The sequence below is a fragment of the Salvia hispanica genome, chromosome 4, assembly GCF_029641045.1.
Source record: "Salvia hispanica isolate PSC_SH4W2 chromosome 4, Shi_PSC_v1, whole genome shotgun sequence".
In the NCBI taxonomy this organism is placed as follows: Eukaryota; Viridiplantae; Streptophyta; class Magnoliopsida; order Lamiales; family Lamiaceae; genus Salvia; species Salvia hispanica.
This window is the reverse complement of record NC_142695.1, coordinates 17,325,987-17,347,899: the sequence shown is the minus strand read 5'-3', so window position 1 is coordinate 17,347,899 and position 21,913 is coordinate 17,325,987. Positions and strand designations below refer to the sequence as shown.

The following is a 21,913-nucleotide window of genomic DNA, read 5'->3' as shown; positions in this document are numbered from 1 at the left end:
AGAAAAGTTATGCTGTGTGCAATGTACTAATTAAAGAGATAATTCCAAACCCTAGAAGTATTATATATAAACGAATAAACATAAAATTTTTCTCACCTAATGGCATTCGAAGCGTTCACTATTTGTTAATCTTTTTTTCATAGAATTTATATGTTTAATATATATATATATATATATATATATATATATAGGGGTGCGTTAAAATGACAACACTCTTAAAATGACACTGTGACACCACACTAACCTGCAATATTATATATGCTAGACTGCAATAGTATAAACGCTAGACTGCAATCTATAGATTGCAGTCTAGCGTATTGGATATTGCAGTCGGGAAAAATTGCAATCTAATGTACTGGATATTGCAGTCCGCGAAAATTTACCCTTGAGCAATTTTTATGATTGCCACATGGCAGCTTATTATTCGTCCACATGTACAAATGATTGGCTAGGAATGGTGGTATGGTGTTACTTTAAGAGGTGTTGTCATTTTAACACAATCCTATATATATATATATATATATATATATATATATAGGGGCGCATTATGGTCAATAAGTGAAATTCTGTTAAAAATCAAAACAAATCTCAGCCCTTGGATCCTGAGATTGGATGGATGTGATAAGTTACATTATTAGTCCAAAATGCTACATTATCATTATTAGACTAAAATGCTACATTATTGTACTAAAATAGTACATTATTAGCTAAGTTACATTATTTGACTAGTAATCTACATTACTAGATGACACGTGGCAATAATCTAACGGTTACATTACAAGATCCAATGACTGAGATTTGTTTTAATTTTTGACAGAATTTCACTTATTGATCTGAACACGTCCCTATATATATATATATATATATATATATTATATAGGGTCTTGTTAGGTTGAGATTATTTAGCTAAATTGAGAAATGAGATGCAATATGGGCCACTAATACACAAGATTAACAAAATGTCAACGAATACCACATTATGTCAACAAGGGGGTATAATTGTCTTTTCATTAAATTGTGTTTGAAATCATTTTCTAAAATCCTCTCTAAAACTCTATCTTCAACATTCAAATCTTCAAATCTTCAACATTCAAATATTCAAATCTTCAAATCTTCAACATTCATATCTTCAAATCTTCAAATCTTCAACATTCAAATGTTCAAATCTTCGAATCTTCAAATCTCTTCAACATTCAAATCTTCAAATCTTCAAGTCTTCAACATTCAAATCTTCAAATCTTCAAATCTTGAACATTCAAATCTTCAAATCTTCGACATTCAAATCTTCGAATCTTCAAATCTTCAACATTCAAATCTTTAAATCTTCAAATCTTCGAATCTTCAACATTCAAATCTTCAACATTCAAATCTTCAAATCTTCAAATCTTCAACATTCAATAAAATAACACTTATAATTCACATATCAATACCGAAAATATCGAATGTCAACAACTCGTATTAAAATGTCAACAACTAACAAATAACACTTACAATTCACATATCAATACCGAGAATATCGAATGTCAACAACTTTTATTAAAATGTCAACAACTAAAAAATAACACTTACAATTCACATATCAATACCGAGAATATCAAATGTCAACAACTCGTATTAAAATGTCAACAACTAACAAATAACACTTACTATTCACATATCAATACCGAGAATATCTAATGTCAACAACTCGTATTAAAATGTCAACAACTAATAAATTACACTTATTATTCACATATCAATACCGAGAATATCGAATGTCAACAACTCGTATTAAAATGTCAACAACTAACAAATAACACATATAATTCACATATCAATAGCGAGAATATCGAATGTCAACAACAAACATTATTTATGTCAACTACAATGTCAACAACAAACTTTATTTATGTCAACTACGATGTCAACAACAACTTTATTTATGTCAACTATTATGTCAACAACAAATATTTTCATGTCAACGACGTATATTATTTATGTCAACAACAATGTTTTACTTATAATTCATGTCAACAACAATGTTTTACATATAATTTATGTCAACAACATTTTTCATAAAATACAATCTAAACTCAACCCTTCTCACCATCACCCACAGCTCCATCTCATCCACAACTCCCACACCTTTCACAATATGACTCTCCACATCTTTCTCCACCACCAATCACACTATTTCTATTCAATTTTTACAGTAAACAAACACTTCATTTATTGCTCAACATATGAACACAACAATCACTTATTATCTCTTTGCATCATCAACAATCATATACCACAAAAGTAGATTCTCTTTGCATATGTCAACAACTAAAAAATAACACTTATAATTCACATATCAATACCGTGAATATCGAATATCAACAACTCGTATTAAAAAGTCAACAACTAACAAAATAACACTTATAATTCATATATCAATAGCGAGAATATCGAATGTCAACAACTCGTATTAAAATGTCAACAACTAACAAATAACACTTATAATTCACATATCAATAGCCAGAATATCGAATGTCAACATCTCGTATTAAAATGTCAACAACTAACAAATAACACTTATAATTCACGTATCAACGACTTATATAATTAATGTCAACAACGTTTTACATATAATTCATGTCAACAACAAACATTTTTATGTCAACAACATCTATAATTCATGTCAACAACAAACATTTTCATGTCAAATACTTATATAATCAACCATCAGCTATGTTCAAACCTATTTTCCCCAGCAAACTACTGCTCTTTTTCAGTTCTCATTATCCTTAAACAATCACAAAGTCCTAAACATTGAAATTCATCAATTAAGCAGCAGAGATCAATGTTGAGGGGATTAAATGGCAAAATAACATAAGAGAAATTCATCAATTGAGCTGTGAGATCATACTAAACTTTGAAATTCATCCAAAATGCAAAACAACAAAAGCCTAATTAACAGAGCAATCGCCTCCAAATTTACCGATTAGATGCAATAAGCAATCAAATCAAATCAAAATCTTCGTATTCCAATTGAATATCCAGTAGATTTTACAACATATCCAACAATCACAATCACAAAATAACTGCTTACATGATAATCGAGCGATTAAATCGATCAATCACCAACTCGTCGAAGGCGTTTCATGATCGTGATCGCACTTATAATTCACAACTGCGGCGTCGTCTCCGATCCTACTCCGACGCGCCGCGGGATCTCATGCATGGCGGATCCCTCGCTGATCAAGGAGATCAAGCAGGCGCTGTCAATTCCTGTAATGGCGAAGGCGCGCGTCGGCCATTTCGTGGAGGTGCAGATTCTGGAGCAGATTGGGGTCGATTACATCGACGAGAGCGAGGAATTGAGGATCGCCGACGAGAATCACTTCATGAACAAGCACAATTTCGGAGTGAAGTTTGTGTGCGGCTGCCGCGATTTGGGGGAGGTGCTGCGGCGGGTAAGAGAGGGCTCCGCCATGATCCGGACGCAGGGGGAAATCAAGGGGTTTGGGGAATGTGAGCTGGCGAGATTGGCAAATTATAATGATATTACCATTCTGCCCTTTCATAATAAATTAATCTAAAAATATTATTTGTGTGGCAAAATCTGGACCACTCATTTAATAAAAATGAGTGGCTGATATTGCATCTCATTTCTCAATTACCCTAAAAAATCTCAATTGATCATGAACCTATATATATATGCGTAATTTGTATTTGTGCATGTATGAACTTGTTAGAACCATTTTTAGATCTTGACTATGTATGATCTTTAATTGTATTAAAGCTGGGGCTGGCAAAACATACCGAAATACCGAAATATCGCACTTACCATACCGAAAAAATACCGAAAATACCGAATTTTTGGCATACCGCACTTTTCGGTACGGTATGATACCTTACCGGTAGATTAAGGTATGGTAAAGGTATAGATTTTGCATATGCCGCGGTTTACCGCATCATACCGCAATTATAGTATGTACTGCAAAATTACGGTATATACCGTAATTTTGCTGTATATACCGTTAATAAATATTTTTTTTAATATAATTATTATCGATAAAATTATAATATTTATATTTTTAAAACTAAAGAAAGATTAGAGGCATAATTCGTAAAGCAGTAGTAGCCATCATTAATTCATTATTCTGCCCTAATTCTAAATCTCAATTCTTCAATATTTTATAAATCAAACAGGTATGATTTGCGGTATGCCGCGGTATACCGCAACACGGTACGGCATACCGAAATATTGGTAAGGTAAAGGTTTTCAAATTTTGACATACCGAATTTTCGGTATACCGCAATGCGGTATATCGAAAAATTCGGTAAGGTATAGGTATGACATTTAGTCATACCGCAATTTGCGGTACGATATGCGGTATGGCATTCTCGGTGCGGTATACCGTACCGTGCCAACCCTAATTAAAGCACTCTATAGTATATAGATAAAAATAAAAGCTCTATCTGCACATTAGTTTTGAAAACGGTACAAATTAGCAAGAAGTATAGGTAAGGTTTGGTTTGCCCATTATGAAATTCAAGCCAATAATATTATGTTCATCAAACAAAGAGATAAATATAGTATAATTATAATAAAATATATATTTTTCAAAATAATAACAATAATATACTCCTTTCGTCCCATAATAAAGTCATCTTTGCAACTATTTTGGTTCATCACACATTAAAAGCCTCCTTTTACTTTTTACAATAAATAGAAGTAGGTTCCATATTACACCAACTTATTTTACTCACATTGTATTGCAAAACTATATAAAAGTGAAACCTATATTTCACTAACTTTTTTCACCATTTATCTCTACATTTCTTAGAACGTATGCTAAATCAACTATGAACTCCTATACTGGGACAGATGGATTATCATACATAAAATATAAGGTTAAAAGTATATACTTACTACGTAGTTGTGAATTATAATAATGTCAGCATGGAAGTCCTCGTGGACGAATGCAACTTAGTTATAGAACGTTTCCCTTTTAACTAGTACTCCCTCCGTCCCAAGATTAACAAGACATATTTTTCTTGCACTCGTTTTAGGAAAATAATATAAAATAGTTAAAGTAGAAAAAAAATAAAGTAAGAAAGAGAATAATGTAGATAAAACTATTCTTTATATTATTATCTCTCTTACTTTACTCTCTCTACATTCTAACTATTTTATATATTATTTTTCCAAAACAAGTGTGAAAGCGTCTCGCTTATCTTGGGGCGGAGGTTCCAATTATCATACTCCTTCCATCCACGAAAATAGACCAATTTTGCCATATTGGATGTCCAAGAAAAATAGTCGCTTTTCAAAAATGGAAACTTTCTCTCATAATTTATCATTTTTTCTCTTCTCTCTCTTACTTTTTCTTTTTTCCTCTCATACTTTATCTACTTTTTCTTCCATCTCTCTTACTTTACCAATTTTCATTAAAATCCGTGTCATCCACAAAAATTGGACTACTCATTCCGTCCACTTTGGCAGTTCCATTGACTTTTCTGCATTCTTCTCTATACTATTCTCTTCCTTACTTTACTATTTTCCCACTTTAACTATTACTCCTTTCGTCCCACAAGAATATGCACTCTTTCCTTTTTAGTCCGTCCCACAAGAATATGCATTTTCTAATTTTGGAAAGTCTTCTCTCTCTAATGAGGTGTGATCCATTTTCCACTAATAATATTTTAATTACTTTTTCTCTCTACCTCTCTATTACTTTACTACTTTTACATTAAAACTCGTGCCGAATCTAAAGTGCATATTATTTGGGATGGATGAAGTATAATTTTTATAAAACAAAAATAGAAAAGTTAATGAGACTGCTAAAGTGGAATAGATGGAGTATGCGCACGAGTGTGTATATCTCAAAAGAAAAAAATAGACTCACTACTTGCTATTTACACAAAAACTATTTTCTACTATCATTGATATAAGAGGCTAGTAGCGTATAAATTATTTTGGGCTGTCGAACCCAAACTGAATTAATCTGAGCCCAAACAACTTTCTCTCTCGTGATAAACCTGTCGTCATTTTTTAATTTGGTCCAAATTTAGGAAAAAATTTAAGGCCTAGACTGATGATCTCATCTATCTCAAAAGGAAATCTGAAAAAAAAAAAAAAAAATCCAATGATGTAATTATTGTAATTCTATATAATTTGGTCAACGATGTAATATATAGTAATCCTACATAACTGAAAAAAATCCAATGATGTAATATATATATATATATAGTAATTCTATGTAACTGAAAATCTTAGAAGATATATTTCATAAAATTAAACCTAATCATATTTTAATGTAAATGTGAAGGTTGCTGGAATCGCGTCTGGTCGACGCAGTTTGAATGCAAAAGAGTATGCATTCTTTTATTGAGCACGAGTTTTAACACACAATTGGTAAAATAAGAGAAAGATAAAAAAGAAAAAGTAATTAAAGTATTGTTAATGGATAATGAGCCTCACCTCATTAACGAGATTTTTTTTTTAAAATTAGAAAGTATATACTCTTGTGGAATGAATTAAAAGGAAAAAAAGTGCATTCTTGTGGACGGAGAGAGTATTATATATAAGTATACTATACTGTAATATACAATAGACTAGCTCATAGTGGCTATAATCAAATAGATTTGCCTAGAAAGTCGGGGTAAAACGAATTGGTTTAGACAAAGCCGATCCTAATTTCTTTTATTAAAGCGATTCTTATTAAAACAAAATCACTTTATTGATACATAACATAGACACGTACTTACCAATTCGATATCAAAAATTTTGATACGATACATTGAAGATCATCACATATATGCAAGAAGTTGTCGCTCGAGGCCACAGAAATTTGGAGAGGAAGCTGGATTTTGTGGCCAATTTTTCTTTCAAATTTTGCTATTGGATAGTTGACATTAAATATTTAATGAAACATTAACTACGCTAACATAATAAAACAATATATGTAAAATATTTAAACACAAAAATATGGTATATATTTGTATTAAAGATATTTTTGATTTTATATCCTATCTGCATAATTATTTGTTGTTTATTTTATTAACCAAACACCATATAAAAACACTATATATCTAGATACTATCTTATCTCCGGCACAATAATATTATCACAAAGTAGTATACATTATATAGTTATTTACTTATTTCGTTTTCATAGAATTAAAAATGAAATTGCACGCACACATGACACATGGCAAAATTCAAGAATTTAAAGATACCTTAAAAAGAAAATCATGTTAAAGAGCTTGTTATTGCTCGCGGTACTGTGCTAGACTATGAATAATTCAATACTTAATTTTTCGTATTAAATTACTTCTTTTTTGTTCAATTTTTCACGATGAGTGTAAATTAAAATGATTAAAATCGAAAACTGAGGAACAAAATCCATAAGAATGGTGAAAATCCAAACAATGCAAAATCAATTTTGCATAACAATAAGACAATGCACAAACAAAACTTAGAAAATCTAACTTTGCACACAAATAAGACAATGCACTAACAAAATATAAAATCCAACTTGCAAGCAATAAATTAAATCAAACAACAATAACAGGACCATCTATCTTACTTAGCAAAAGGTATAAAGTCAGGAATAGAAGCGAATAATTCCAAAAGTAATGATGATTATCAAAACAACTAAAATCAACACTAGTTTGATTTTTCTTTTTCATATTAGACTAACTAAAATTTCGTCTCATTAATTAAAACATACAGTAACATAGTACTAAAGTAACGTGTTTTAATTTCCAATACTCTAAACTTCCTACAATCTTGCACCTAATTCTGTCATATATTAATACATTAGCGATTAGGAGCAGACAAAGTCACACGTATGTAAAGCATATATTAATAGTTAATATTATGTTTCTGTCACGCAATAATAATTTCAGAGACTAATGATATAATTAGTTCGTGTCACGCAACACTATCAACTCACCTTAATTTTCAAACCTGCCTAATTCAACTTAAATGCAATTCCTAACATCCTCAATCAGTTAGTTAGTTCTTTTATTTAGTTTATTCCATCATTGTCTTAAGACTTTTAAGCCCTTACAAATAATACTTCTATTTGTCATTTTCTGAAAAATACTTCTATTCCGTCCAATCTTAAATACTAGGTGCAATATCTTTACAAATTGTCAATTTTTTTATAAATACGTGAATTATACCTAAATTTTAGTTTTTAGCTTATTCAGTATTTTTTTGGTCATAAATGTAAACTTTTAAATTGTTGTAATGTGACATGAGTCAATTGATCAGTCAATAACTCAAACTTTGAAATTTGATGAGCAATTTGAAGATTTTATCAAAAGACATATAGTAATTTTCTACTATTGATATTCATAATATTGGGTTTGGTCATGAGAACGATCACAAAAATGTTTATATATTAATGCCACTAATTATAATTAAAATTATTTTTTTTTGGCAAAAATGGCTTTTATTCGCATGAACAATGAAATGAATTAAAATTAAAATTGAAATTTGATTCATGGATTTACATGCAGTTTAAATTTTAACGCTTCTTCTCCTCTGAGTTAAAAGTGGCTGACACATTTTTGGATGGCGTGAGATTTTATATTACTCATTTTTAGTCTACTTTATATTAGGCATGGGTGTTAAAAATAAAATAAATAATAAATTGAAAAAATTGAGGAAATATAAATTATATTTTTATAATAAAATGTAAAAAATAAATTGAAAATATTGATAAAATATAAATTATATTTTTATAATAAAATGTAATTGAAACAAGTTATCGGAATGTGAAATCTATTAGCACTTATATTTATGATAAAAAATAAAGTGAAAATAAATGAAAAAATGGATTAAAAATATTGGGGGATTGAGGGAATACGTGGCACAGTGGCAGTAACAAATGATGCCAATAAAAGGTCAAATTGACGCTTTCAAAGTTCCATCCGCTGACATATGCGTGAGGGAAATACATCTCGATTCCATTATTCAATTTTATTTTGTGTGTTAAATAGAAAAGATAAAGTAAATAAAAGAGGATAATGTAGTAGAAATAAAAAAATATTTTTATTTTTAATTATGGATCATCTTATGTCGAATAGAAGGAAAATGAATTATCTTTAGTGGGACAGAGGAATACAATTAAAAAAGAATTCAATTCCTATTTATTGTTATACTTTCATTCAATTTTAGCCACTCGCCCACACCAAGCTGACTAATTCCTAATTATTCGGCGGCCTATTAGTTTTCCTTCTTTTCATATTCCAATTTTCATAATTTGTATAGATCACAATCACACTACCTACAAAAATAAAGGCAAACAAACAGTAATAAATAAATATATAAACGCATTCAACAAATTCTGTTATGCATGTGTACTTGCATTTAGAAAATTATATATACGCTGTCTAATACGTGTAAAATATTTTATACAACTAATAATATTTGAATAATATCTGAACTTTCAATTTTTTGAAATCAATATGAACTTTCGATTATGTATCATCATATATTGAGTGATATAACTGTAAGTTCTCGCTTTTTAAAAAAATCAGTCTAATTGGCATCAAAATGTGTCACCCACGTATAATTAAAAAAAACAAAAATGAATTTCATAAACTTAAATATTCAAATACAAATTAAATATAAATTCATTAAACTAATCTTATGTACATGATTTGTTATTGGGTTCTGTTCTCGGTTAACTGATGCTCAAAATAAGCAGTCCTAATTTTCGATATTGATTTACCGAGTCAGCAAATATAATTATTATCACTCAATATTTAAAGGTTTTTAAATTAAAATAAGCATAAAACATGTGTCCTACTACTGATGTTGGCATGCATAAGATATTTTATGCCAGTGATTTAGGGTAATTTTAGAGAATACTCTATTTTGGTTGTAGGTGTATTTAATACTCCTAATAGAGTCAGTTGGCATTAAAGTCTATCCCCCATCTATATTAAATTATTTGACTTCATTATTATCAAACAAAAAAGATAGGTCCCAACACAACAATTTCAATTCATTCTCCATTCTTCTTTTGCCATACAAAATAAACAACCATTTCTAGTCTCTAGAGAGAGAGAGAGAGAGGCGCCAAGATGAGCAAAAAAGCGAGCCAACAGCAAAGCCTGTTTGTGTTCATAATCACCACTCCATACCGGGCCCTCTGCAAGGCCCGCGACTTCTACGTCAAAAGCATGCTAAACTGCGCCAATTCAAACGCCATCGGGCTGCAGACCTCCGTGCAGCCCGGCCCGGCCCTGCCTCGGAGCTTCAGCGCCACCATGTCCTCGTCACGGTCTCGCCGCGACGACGACGTGGACTACCGCGAGCTGGTACGGGCTGCTTCGGCCCGTACCATCGGCGGCAGGGTCGATCTCGATGCGTATGTGAAGCAGGAGCGGAAGGCGAGGCCCGGCCCGCGGGCCTTGCCGGCTAGAAGCGCCAGCGTGGCAATGGGGAGAATTGATGAGGAGAGGCCAACTGGATATTTTGGTGAAGATATTAAAATTGGTAATATTAATAATAAATTTGATAATAGTAGAATTGTTGATAGGAAGAGTGAATTGAAGTATCCTAGAAGCAAAAGTCATGCTGCGGTGAGAACGGCATTGCTTTGATATTTTGTTTACTTACACGTGTGGAACCATTTATCCTCTCTTTTTTTTTTCTTTTTTTTTTCTTTTTTAAGAGAAATTAATGTACTCCCACTTCAATATAGTGTGTAACCATTTATGGTACTCTTTTTTTCATTTTTGGAAATAATATAGGTAGGTTGCAATATTAGTGTCTGTTAGATTTGTGTTTTTTGGTAGGAGTATGTGAAATTCCAAATTAAATTGTTGTTAATGATTATATCTAGTATTAATGTTGTAGTTAGATTGATTTGACGGAGAGTGTTTGAATCATATAATGACAACTTGAAATTAAGCAAGAACTTTGTGATTTGAAAATAGGACAGATTTCGTTATTGAAATGGTTATTTGTGTCATTTTCTTTGTAATTGTATGTGTAAATGTGAATATGTAATTTAAACCAGTTTCTGATCATTTAAGGTAATTTAATAACGTTATATATATATTGCTCATCTAATTAATTAAGATAATTTTTGTAATGATATAATTAAGGTAATTTATAATACTAATCTAAACGAATGATATACTCCAATGAGTTAATTAATACATGCTCAAGAGTCATAAGTGTTCCATAGTTTACAAGAAAAAAAAAGGAATCGAAAAAGATAAATATAATAAACTAAGACATACAAGACAGAGATCCCCATCCTACTGTTGGCTCATGTAAACACAATGATTTTGCATAAAAAAAGAGATGTTTCAAAAATTGGGTATACTCCCCAGAATCCATTTACTCTCATAGTATATCACATGATCTTCCTAACTTCTCCCCAGCATCACCACCTAAGTTAGATAGCTCTACATCCCCCTGCCCAAAATTCCATTCACTCATCAAAGTTCAACATTGCAGTTCAATAAACAAAAGGCTAAAATCCAATTGTGTGGAAGCCCCATGTTGAGAAGCCATGCGACTCTGACTCATTTCATAATTCCACAGAAAACACAGACGAAACGAATTCAATTCACACTAATTGTGAAGATTGATAAAATAAAAAACAAATTCATATCAAAAACTTAAACTGCATTCCACTACAGTAGTCTGCATTGCTTAATTGATCTGAGAGGGGAACGAGTATACAATGGTTTTAAAGAAAAATCAACTACAACAATAAGCTAAGATGATCCAGCATCAATAAACTCAGCCTCGCTGCATGATCTCGCATATGCATCTTCCATTGCTGCTCCAGTATTTTTATTCAAATTGTGATCAACTGTTCCTCTTATGAGACAGTGCTCCAAAATAGCCTGATTTCGTTTGGTTAAGTAAACAAGAGAATAGGGAAAAAAACGCATGAAATGTCAATCATGATGACACTGAGACATTGAATAAGAAATACAGTATGAGTATTTATTTATAATTTATTGCTATATAAATAATAATTAGAAATAAGTTAAAATAATATGTTTTAGTTCTTACTAAAAAAGTTTAATATTAAAAAAATTAGTATTAATGAAGCACAAATTAAGATATTTCAAAAACATTTATACTCCTGATTAATCAATGAAATGAAATTAGATAAGAAATACTATTATTACTATTATTATTATTATTATTATTATTATTATTATTATGAAAAATGTAAAAACAAAAAAGTGTATTATAATATATTCCCTTCGTCCCATTATAAGTGAGATGCATTCCTTTTTGGACCTCCCCACTATAAGAGCATCTCCAATGCTAAATTGGCCAGCCACTCTCTCTCCCTGCCACGTCAGCAGCACTAAAAATCCACCTGCCACATCAGATTTAGGTCAGCCATAGGCCAGCCGCAATAAAAATAATTCAGAATATACTACATTTACGGAATTAAAATCACGATTAAATTACCGAATTAAATTTACGAGACATATACGGGAAAATTCATTAATTTTATTTAAATAAAAAAAGTACATTAACTATAAATCAAAAAAATTACATAATAAAAAAAATTCGGGCTTGCACACACGAGCCACCGCCCCACTCTACTCCTCACTAATTTATTAAAAAAATACATTAAAAAATGTTAGTATGCCTTGAACCCGTTATAGTTTGCCGCTAGCCGAACTGGGGTCTCGCTAGATGTTGGGCTAGTTGTTGTTGTCCATCGCTAGATGTTGCTCTTGTACAGAAATTTAGAGATAGAGAAAATCGCGTTTATATAGTTTTTCAAAAATTAAAAAAAAAAGAATTAATTTTTTTTTTATAAAAAGAATTAAAAAAAATTAAAGAATAGCATTGGCCGATCGGCACGCCACAATGCCGGCCTGCGCATCGGTCAGCGCATCGGCCACCGCGTCGCGATCGGCCAGCCCACGCCGAAATTTTGGCCGATTTTCCGCTGGCCGCCTCCAATGGTTCGGCTAGCCGATCGGCCAGCGCCGCGAATCGGCTAGCCGGTCGCTAACCGACCATTGGAGATGCTCAAAATACGACATTTCCTTTTAGGAAAAAAATCAACATTTTATCTATCTCTTACTTTATCCTTTCTCCATTTTTTTTCTCTCTCATTCCTACTTCTCTCTTCATTTAACCACTAAAAATTACTCCATCTGTGCCATATGAATATGCACTCTATCATTTTTAGTTCGTCCTTTCAGAATATGCATTTTCTAATTTTAAAAACTTTTTTTTTTCTCTAATAAGGTGAGACTCATTTTTCACTAACAATACTCTAATTATTTTTCTCTCTCTACATTTCTCATACTTTATTAATTTTGCATAAAACCTCGTGCCGAACCCAAAATGTTTATTCTTTTAGGATGGTGAGGGAATTACCTAAAAACTTGTACCAAAAGAATTGTGTCACGTATAATGATACGGAGAGAATAATAAATTATTGGCGAAGATATTTATTAATTGATAGTGATACCTTTTATCATTAGTTATTATGTTAATTAATTTATGTCTTGAATTTTTTTTCTTTCTTATTTTATTTTATTTGTTTATAGTGGTGCGCAATATTGCTAATTCATCCTTAAATAGCTAATTACAAATAAATGATAGACTTTAGATATTCAAATCAAGCGTCATGATTATTCAGCTTTAGGTATCAATACAGTGAAAAAAATACTCTCTCCGTCCCAACTAAGTTGAGTCGCATTCTTATTTGGGATATCCCAACTAAGTTGAATCATTTCCTTTTTTTTTACCAAAGAACAAAATATCCAATCACTCCTACTTTATTTCACTATCTACTTTACTCTCTCTTTATCTTTCCTACTATTTTGTTGCTCTCTCCTACTTTTCAACATAATTTCTGTCACGACCACAACTCCCTAGTGCTAGTGAGCGTAGCTATTTCGCGACTAATATAAGCTCATCAATCATAAATTAAGCATACAAGAAATAATTCAACTCGAGGAAATAGTTTCGAAGGCAAATGGGTACATAGTCAAAAGAAAGTCAGAGTGTCAAGACTATATTAATACATTCCTAGATCATAGTTCTACTGCAGCAGAAGAGTTCAAGACAAAGTAGTATGTATGAAGACATACTATTTTGGGCTACCTAACTACTTATTTAATGATCATTCCCAACACCTTCGCCTCCTCGTCCACGTTCAACCTGCACATTTGAAAATAAACATGCAGGCCTGAGTATTTGGTATACTCAGTAGGCACATTGCCAAAAACAGTTCTATTTTATTCATCTCAAATCCCTAACTCTTTCCGACAAAATCACTCCATCCTGACAGTGACTCCGCTCGACGCCTTGCATCACCGGCAGCCTCTCTTCGTCGGCTCGGAAATGGCGAGCTGCTGCAGCCGTTTTCTCGCAATGCGAAAACACCTCAGACGCTGCTCGCGCCGTCCTGCTTCTGGCTAGGCAGCGGTGCTGTCTTGCCGTTGCTGCTCACACCTCCGTCGTCTCCTTCCCTCTCTGTCGCTGGTGTAGCGCCGTTGGAGAAGGAGATGAAGCATCGTCTCTCTCTCTCCGCGCTTGGCTCTCACATCCAGCCATCTTCGGCACTTTTCGCCGGCATGTGACAGCATGCCAGCCGCAACACCGAGCTCGCCGGCGTGTGACAACAACTGGCTTTCTTTTCGCCGTCGGTCAACACTACCGCCGCCTCACCGTTCTCCGGCAGGTAAGGTTGGGATTTAGCTTCCTTTCTGTTTTGTTCATTTTCTCTAAGAATTCAGTCTTTGATTTAGAGTGTTGATGTTTAACTTGTAGATTTGTAGAGGCATCATGATTTCTGCTCTTAAATTTTAGGCTTCTCTGCCGTGACTTGTTTATTTTAGTCAAGTGAACTAAAAATTCTGTAACTTCATTCATAGGTCAAAGTGTAGGGGTGGGGTTTTAGTATCACTGGAAGGAAATTGTAACAACACGTGTGGATTTCTATGATGTGAGTATTACTTAGTTGCTGATCTTGATGTAAAGGCAGTAGCTTATTGCTTCGAGTTCTAGTGCTTCTATATGATGACATTTTAATTGAGAAGAAGGTGGGGGTGTATTACCTCTGAAATGACTAGTGGATTTCTCTCCCTCTGCCCCCTAGATTCGTAGCTTGTTAACTCGTTCCTCTGATTCCTTGTTGGTTCAGTTAAAAGAAGTAGTGAGTTTGGGGTTGAGCATACTTGTGGGAGGGTGAAGGAAAGATGTTACCTATGGTGTAGGAGTTGTTCTTGCCGTCCCTGGTTTGATCCTCCAAGCCCTCAAATTTTTCTCTAACTTTGCTGAAAATTTGTGGTGTATGGGAAGGGAGTCAGAGGGTCGTATGGAGTGGTTTATATAGGCGAAGTGTGGTGTACTCATGAGGCTTTAAATGGCTGTTGTACCACTTGTTGTTATTCTGCAGCAAATCTATCTTTTAGTGATCCTATTGCCTCTGCTTCATGGCTGCAATTTGGCATTATATGGGTACCTAGTACTTAGTAATTGGAATTGTTTGATTGTGCAGGGAGGCAGGTGGCTATAGTGCAATAGGTGCTGCAGGCTTGACTTGCCTTCTATGGTGAATACTTGGTCCTCTATAACTAAAGAAATGTTTCTTTTCTTCAATTAGTAGCCCTTTATTTTCTTTTGTTTCTTAGTCACTAAACTTGTTTTTACTTATCTTGTAGGTGAAAGAAAAGGCTTGGCTGCCTTGCTGCTGCTTCGAGACGTGGGCCATGCTGCCCCGGGCCCGACGGCTCGTTCGGCCTGGCCCGAGAGGGGGTGCGGTTTCGGCTTAGGGCCCGAACGCATTTTTTTTTGTATTCTTATCATTCATCTCGTTGATTTCGTGCAAAATTTATAACTAGGTTGTAGCTTGATATGTATTCAAAAGATATTGAACACTTCCATTCCAAAACAATGCAGATTCATATTTTGTACACTGTTCCTTTTTATTTACTATGTATATGGATTGATATTTGTATGCATAATAACATCCGAACACCTTAAGTTCACGACGAAGGTCTTTAATTCCTTGTACCATATTCATTGTATTCCATAAAAATACTTTAGGTTATCTTAGTTCGTTCGGTTATCACTTTGGTTATTATTTCGCGAACTAATAACATCAAATATCATTAAAAGGCAATGAGTTCCAATTTAAACAACGAGACAAGAGAACAATGAATCTCTAGTTCGGCATTAACGTGACGAGGGAAAGATAATATTGGGGTGGGTATTATAATTTCTTAATCTCCATGCCCAAAAGTTATGTCTCAACTTAGTTGGACGGAGGGAGTATCAATTAGGGTTTGTATGTCAATTAACAATAAATTAGTTATAACTAACTTTAAAAAAATATCTCAAAACTTTAAATGCATATAACTATCTCGGGTTGCGTTAGTGTGCTAACTAATTTACAGTAATAACTAATAACTTTCAATATTGTGCATTAAAATTATCAACACAAAGACATAATTATATCAATACAACATGTAAATTTAAAATGTCAACACAAAGACATAAGTTTATCAGCACAAGAAGATTGATAAATTTATGTCTTTGTGTTGATGTTTTTAACATACAAAATTGATATTAGTTATTAGTTATTACCATAACTTAATTAGTATTTGATCACACACCTAACTATCTCAATTTAATATTAAGTATAAAATTGAAGGTTTTTTATATAGTTGTTTATACTATAAAAATAATTAATGGGGTGTTGAATTAGATGTTAAATATGAAAAAATTACTCTATATGTCCCCTATTAATTGATACCATTTGACTTGGCACGTGTTATAAGAAATATAGCGAAAAATTAGTTGAAAAAGTTAATAGAATGTGAAACCTATTTTTATATATTAATTATGTAATAAAATGTGAGTGGAATGAGTTAGTGAAAAATGAGGTTCATTATCAAAAGTAGTAAAAGTAAGAGTGTCAATTAATAGGGGACGGACGAAAAAGGAAATTGGTTCCAATGAATGAGTGACGATGGGAATAGACAATAGTTGTACCTAGGTCCAATCCACCGGCCCAACCTGCCGGTCAATCCACCAGGGCAACCCATCGGGTTTTGAGTCTTGCTCACTTGGGTTACAAGCTAATTGGATGGGGGCTAATCCGGTTGTACATTTATCGGCTTTGGAAATTTTCAACATTAACCACTCTAACTTTAGTGGGCTATTCGGATCAGCTCATAGGTTGCGGGCTACACTGACATCCCTAGTTATAAACATTAGTACTCTTAAAGATGTATACGAAATAAACTTGTTACTTGAGCTTCATTTTTCTTAATCAATAGCTCCTAAAAAAGCAAAGCATTGAATACATTAGAAAATTAATCATAGTTTATGTTGATGAAAGAGAGAAGAGAAGTTTAAGGATCTAATTTTTAAAACCGCCCTAGAGACAATAATATAAAAGTAGGTTGGTTTTTAGTTTGCAAGATCACATCTTGGTTGGGAGAGAAATACTCTGCCCTCATCGTATGAACATATAAAATAGTGTGACATATGAGATTGACAGACGTGGTAAAGGAAAAAAAATGTTAGTTATTATGATTTACCAGTTGGAAGAGTAACCCGTTTGAAACACATGGCAACAAGTAATCATTGCCAATCACTGAGTGAAAGAGATGTGTGAGATATTCATCCTAATGACATTAGGAAGTGAGTCGAGTATCACTTTTTGTTGCAGCCCCTCCAAGTTGGTTCTAAAGTTTAAAGTCAAAAGTGTTTCTTAAGATGAGAAGGCAATCCGTGTGATATTACCAATCACATATGGCACGGCTCCAAAATTCAAGAACATATAAATAATGCACGCCACCCTCATCTTTGAATTCACAGGATGCAAATTTTCATAACCAACAGTGGAAAGTGATGTGATGGACCAGTACATCCATATAATGTATGGAGACCAAATATTATGTTGGCAAACATCAACTTCTGGAGGCATAATTGACTGGTCAAAGTGTTGGTTGAATCATCGTTGTAATCAGCAATGACATAAAAGAAGCATGCAACACGATTAACAACATAAATAGCAACTTGTACACAACACCAAATGATTCAATAATTAAATAATTTTTAATCAATAAACCAATCATGAGTTTATAAATTTTAACATACTTACTAATACAAACTTGACATAACTCAACCAATTGTTGTTCAATCTGATAAAAAAAAGAAGCAAGCAATACAATACAACATGGTATTTGTATTATGGGATAATAAGTTGGGGTTTTACTGGTTAAACATGTTCAATATTCATTTGAGATGCCACAAACGAATCAAGCTTATTAAGCCATATTCATTCAGAGTCGTCGGTGAAATAGACCAAATAACTATAGTAGGCATTTAACACCCCAAAATGGGCCTAGACAGAATCCGCTATTCAATTAGAAAATCGGTTTATTGGGTTTTCAACTAATATATTGATCTTGCAAGTAATAATAATAATTGATAGAATAAAACTAAAATGTGTATTAAGGTTAAAATGTGATAAAAAGGAAGTGTTGGAATTGTATTATGACTTAAAGTGAAGAAATAGGTTTTCGATTGATTTCTTAGAAGTAATAAAGAATACTAATTTGAGCATTAAACTATAGTAGTATTACATTATTAAGTGTTATATAAGTCCAATTTTGGAGTTAAATTAGTGGTCAAAATAAAGAAGAAAATATAATTAGATTATATGTTTGGTAGTATTAAAGAATGAAAACTATTCCATTCACACGCATGAAAGTGCCGATTTGTTTTATGAGGAACCCAAAAGATTGTCTCAATTTGTTTAAAAAAATAGAACAATCTAGAATAAAGATAACATGTGTATTAATTATGATAGAACACTTTTATTGAGTATTGACCACAAATTAACTTATTAGAAATAAGATGTAGACATACACATGTATATAGGGGAGGAACCATTTTTCTTTCCTTGGGGGAGGAGAGGGGAAAAAAATACGTCTAACACCTCCCCAACACAATAATCATATTATTGCAATTTTAATTGATGTTTTAGCATCTAATCGGACCTATATTATCATATTAATTGTTAAATTAACGTATGTCTTCAATTCTAATCAAGCTTTATAGTTTATTGTTGGCATTAGACGTAGATATTTGTTATATGATGTGACTGAGTATAAAATAAAATATAAAGATAAGAAATTGGTGTATAATGAAATATAAAGATAAGAAATTGGAGTATATGTTATGTTCTTGAGATGATTGAAAAATCATGAGATATAAGGCTAAAGGCTTCAAGTTTTATTAGATCAAATTAACTATGAATTTGAGATCAAAGAATGATTCAATGCATAGTATGATGCTATTGGAAGTTTTGTTTTATAGTTTGGTGAATTTTGGGAAATCTAGTTAGTATGTCTAAGTTATAAGTTTATGTACCAGATTTTGTGACATCTTCTATCTGACGGATAGTGGATGTTACAAGGCATTGTGAAGATGATATCCAGCCAACCAAGAAATGACATACTTGGTTGCAATCTTCTTGTGATTATCCGCAATATGATATGCATGTTTTCGTGGTTGCAATCTTCTTGAGATTGTCCACAATATGATATACATGTTTTCGTCCACATAAGCAAAGAAAATCATTTGGATGATATCAGTTCCGAGTAAAGCATTGCCAAAATTTTCCATAACAGATAAAAGACCTCATGATCCATCTTGAAGCACCATTTCAAGTGGAGGCACAAATGCTGAAAAGATAACCAGGGAAACCAAATGTAGCTGCCATCCACTGCATATTGATTGAAGCGCATTTCAATGAAAAATACTCCATTCGTTCCATTAGTATTGGCACATTTATTTTCTCTCTTACTCTACTCTCTCTCCACTTAAATTATTTATTATACTGTAATATTTTTTTAAAATGAATGGGAAAAAGAAATGTATCAACACTAATAGAACAATGGGAATACTATTCTTTTCAATAATGAAGTGATATAATAAAACATACACCCAACATAATTAAAACAGTTAGTAACAAAGATTAAATGTTACCATAAGGATTTTGATAAATCTTCAAAGATGAAGAAAGATGCTCAATGTTGAAAATTTTGAATGTTCAAACTACATAAAATAATCTATGTAGTTTTAGCTTCGAGTTGCAAGAAGTTATCCCAAAAAATTAACCAATTTGAGGTAATAAAAAAAAGTTGATTTGCATACTCAAAAAGAAAAAAAAATCCATTACATGTATTAGAAAAATTGAAAATTTGCACGTGACACACCATGATACGATACAACCCTCTGCACGACTGAAAGAGATGGAGACAATACAGCCGGAGGAGGAATTTGACTTCGATACGATGGCTGGGAACAGCAAGGAGCCAGAGCGCTCAATCGCCAAGGATCGATCGCGACGTAGAAGACACCCACCAGATCGGCTCGCGGACTTCGCAGCTCGTTGAAGTGAAGCCGGCGTGTCTTATTACTTTTTGCTTTATTAATATTTTCTATATGTCGTTTTTCCTTATTTTCCAGAACAATTATTTAATTATTATCTATTTTGAGTCGAGCGGACTATAAGCTCCTTTCCGAATTTTCTTTGTTGATTCTTTCCCGGATCGTAGGTCGAATCAACCCTAAGGTCCTTAGTATAAATATGCGTGTATTTTATTTCATCTTTAAGGAATAAAATATTTTTACGCAAGTTTTCTTTTCGTTCAAACCCTAGTTCTCTTCGTCGTTGATCGTTGGGCAAGCACTCCCGCGACTTCACGGAGGAATTTATCGTTGTTGGGGAGTCTCTCCCTAACACACCACTATTGCGTTACTTAATTTACACCTCAACCCCATTTTGGGAGAACATAATACATAGATTCCTCATTTGAATATTGCAATTAAATTTTGTTTTATTTGTTTTTGTCTATCAATAAGAAAATCATTTGCATATTTGAAAGCGATGAATGCATAATTGAAAATATCAAATAATGGAAGCCTTGTGGTAGAAGTGATAGTGAGGTCAAGTTTTATTCAATGAATTAAACATTCTCAAGAAACTTGAGATTGTCTAAAGATTAATTTAGAGCAGAGTTTATAGGGAGAGAAGATTTGAATAAAGTCTCAATGGATACTTATATTATATTTAAAAGAAATTTATGTGTTAGATAACAAATAGCTAAAATGTGAAATACTACATGAAGTGCACAATAGTTCATATTCAATACTTCATTGAAGTACTAAAACTTATCTTTATGTTTGGCAAAAAGTAACCATCTCTTACTTTATTTTTTTTTCCATCTCTCTTACTTTATTTACCATCCACTTAACACACTATTTTTAAACTTCATGCCGAAAAGAAACGTCTCTGGCTCTCTATTAACAAGGAACGGATGGAGTATTATTTACCAGTGGAAAAATTAAATTTACCAACGGATATTTCTGTTGGTAAAAGTGCTGTTTTTTTATAGTGATTAATTATATAATAAAATAAATTGGGTCCATAAATAATTAGAAATGTCATCTATGAATTTATGCGTAACGTAAGGAATTTGATTTGGTAGTTAGAAAGTGGGAAAAGTCGAAGTCCAAAGAAAATGACAATGTTCACATGTAGTAGAGTAGTTGTACCAGTTTAATTTAAAGTGATGCGATATTTATTTAAGGAAAAGAGTGAATTAGAAGAAAATTATATTTTCAGTTAAAAAGGACAAAAATTCTAAAATCAATCTCGCCTTTTATTATCTTGGCCTTGAAGCCTGAAGGGTGTTTATGTCATTTTAGTTTTAGTTAATCTGCTTAGTTAGGGTGTTTACCTATAATCCTAGAAGATGATACTTATTACCTATCTCGTGGATTAATTAAGCCTTAGTTCTGCTTAGTTAGGTATATGAAAGACGACAAGAACATTGACTACATGTGTACACGTTAGGTGTTATGTGGAAAAGTGCCATGGAGTTTGCTTTCTGGGTTT

The 21,913-nt window shown here is 32.5% G+C and overlaps 2 protein-coding genes across 2 annotated transcripts; both read left to right on the top strand.

Moving 5' to 3' along the window:
- Window positions 1–3,125: 3,125 nt before the first annotated feature.
- Window positions 3,126–3,748, top strand: LOC125194764 (pyridoxal 5'-phosphate synthase-like subunit PDX1.2). Its single transcript, XM_048092990.1, has 2 exons — window positions 3,126–3,495; window positions 3,732–3,748. The coding sequence occupies exons 1-2, from the start codon at window positions 3,126–3,128 to the stop codon at window positions 3,746–3,748; spliced, it is 387 nt and encodes a 128-aa protein (XP_047948947.1).
- A 6,217-nt stretch (window positions 3,749–9,965) lies between these two features.
- LOC125196629 (uncharacterized) lies at window positions 9,966–10,755 on the top strand. Its single transcript, XM_048095224.2, has one exon. The coding sequence runs from the start codon at window positions 10,071–10,073 to the stop codon at window positions 10,590–10,592; it is 522 nt and encodes a 173-aa protein (XP_047951181.1). The 5' UTR covers window positions 9,966–10,070; the 3' UTR covers window positions 10,593–10,755.
- The last annotated feature ends 11,158 nt before the right edge of the window (window positions 10,756–21,913 follow it).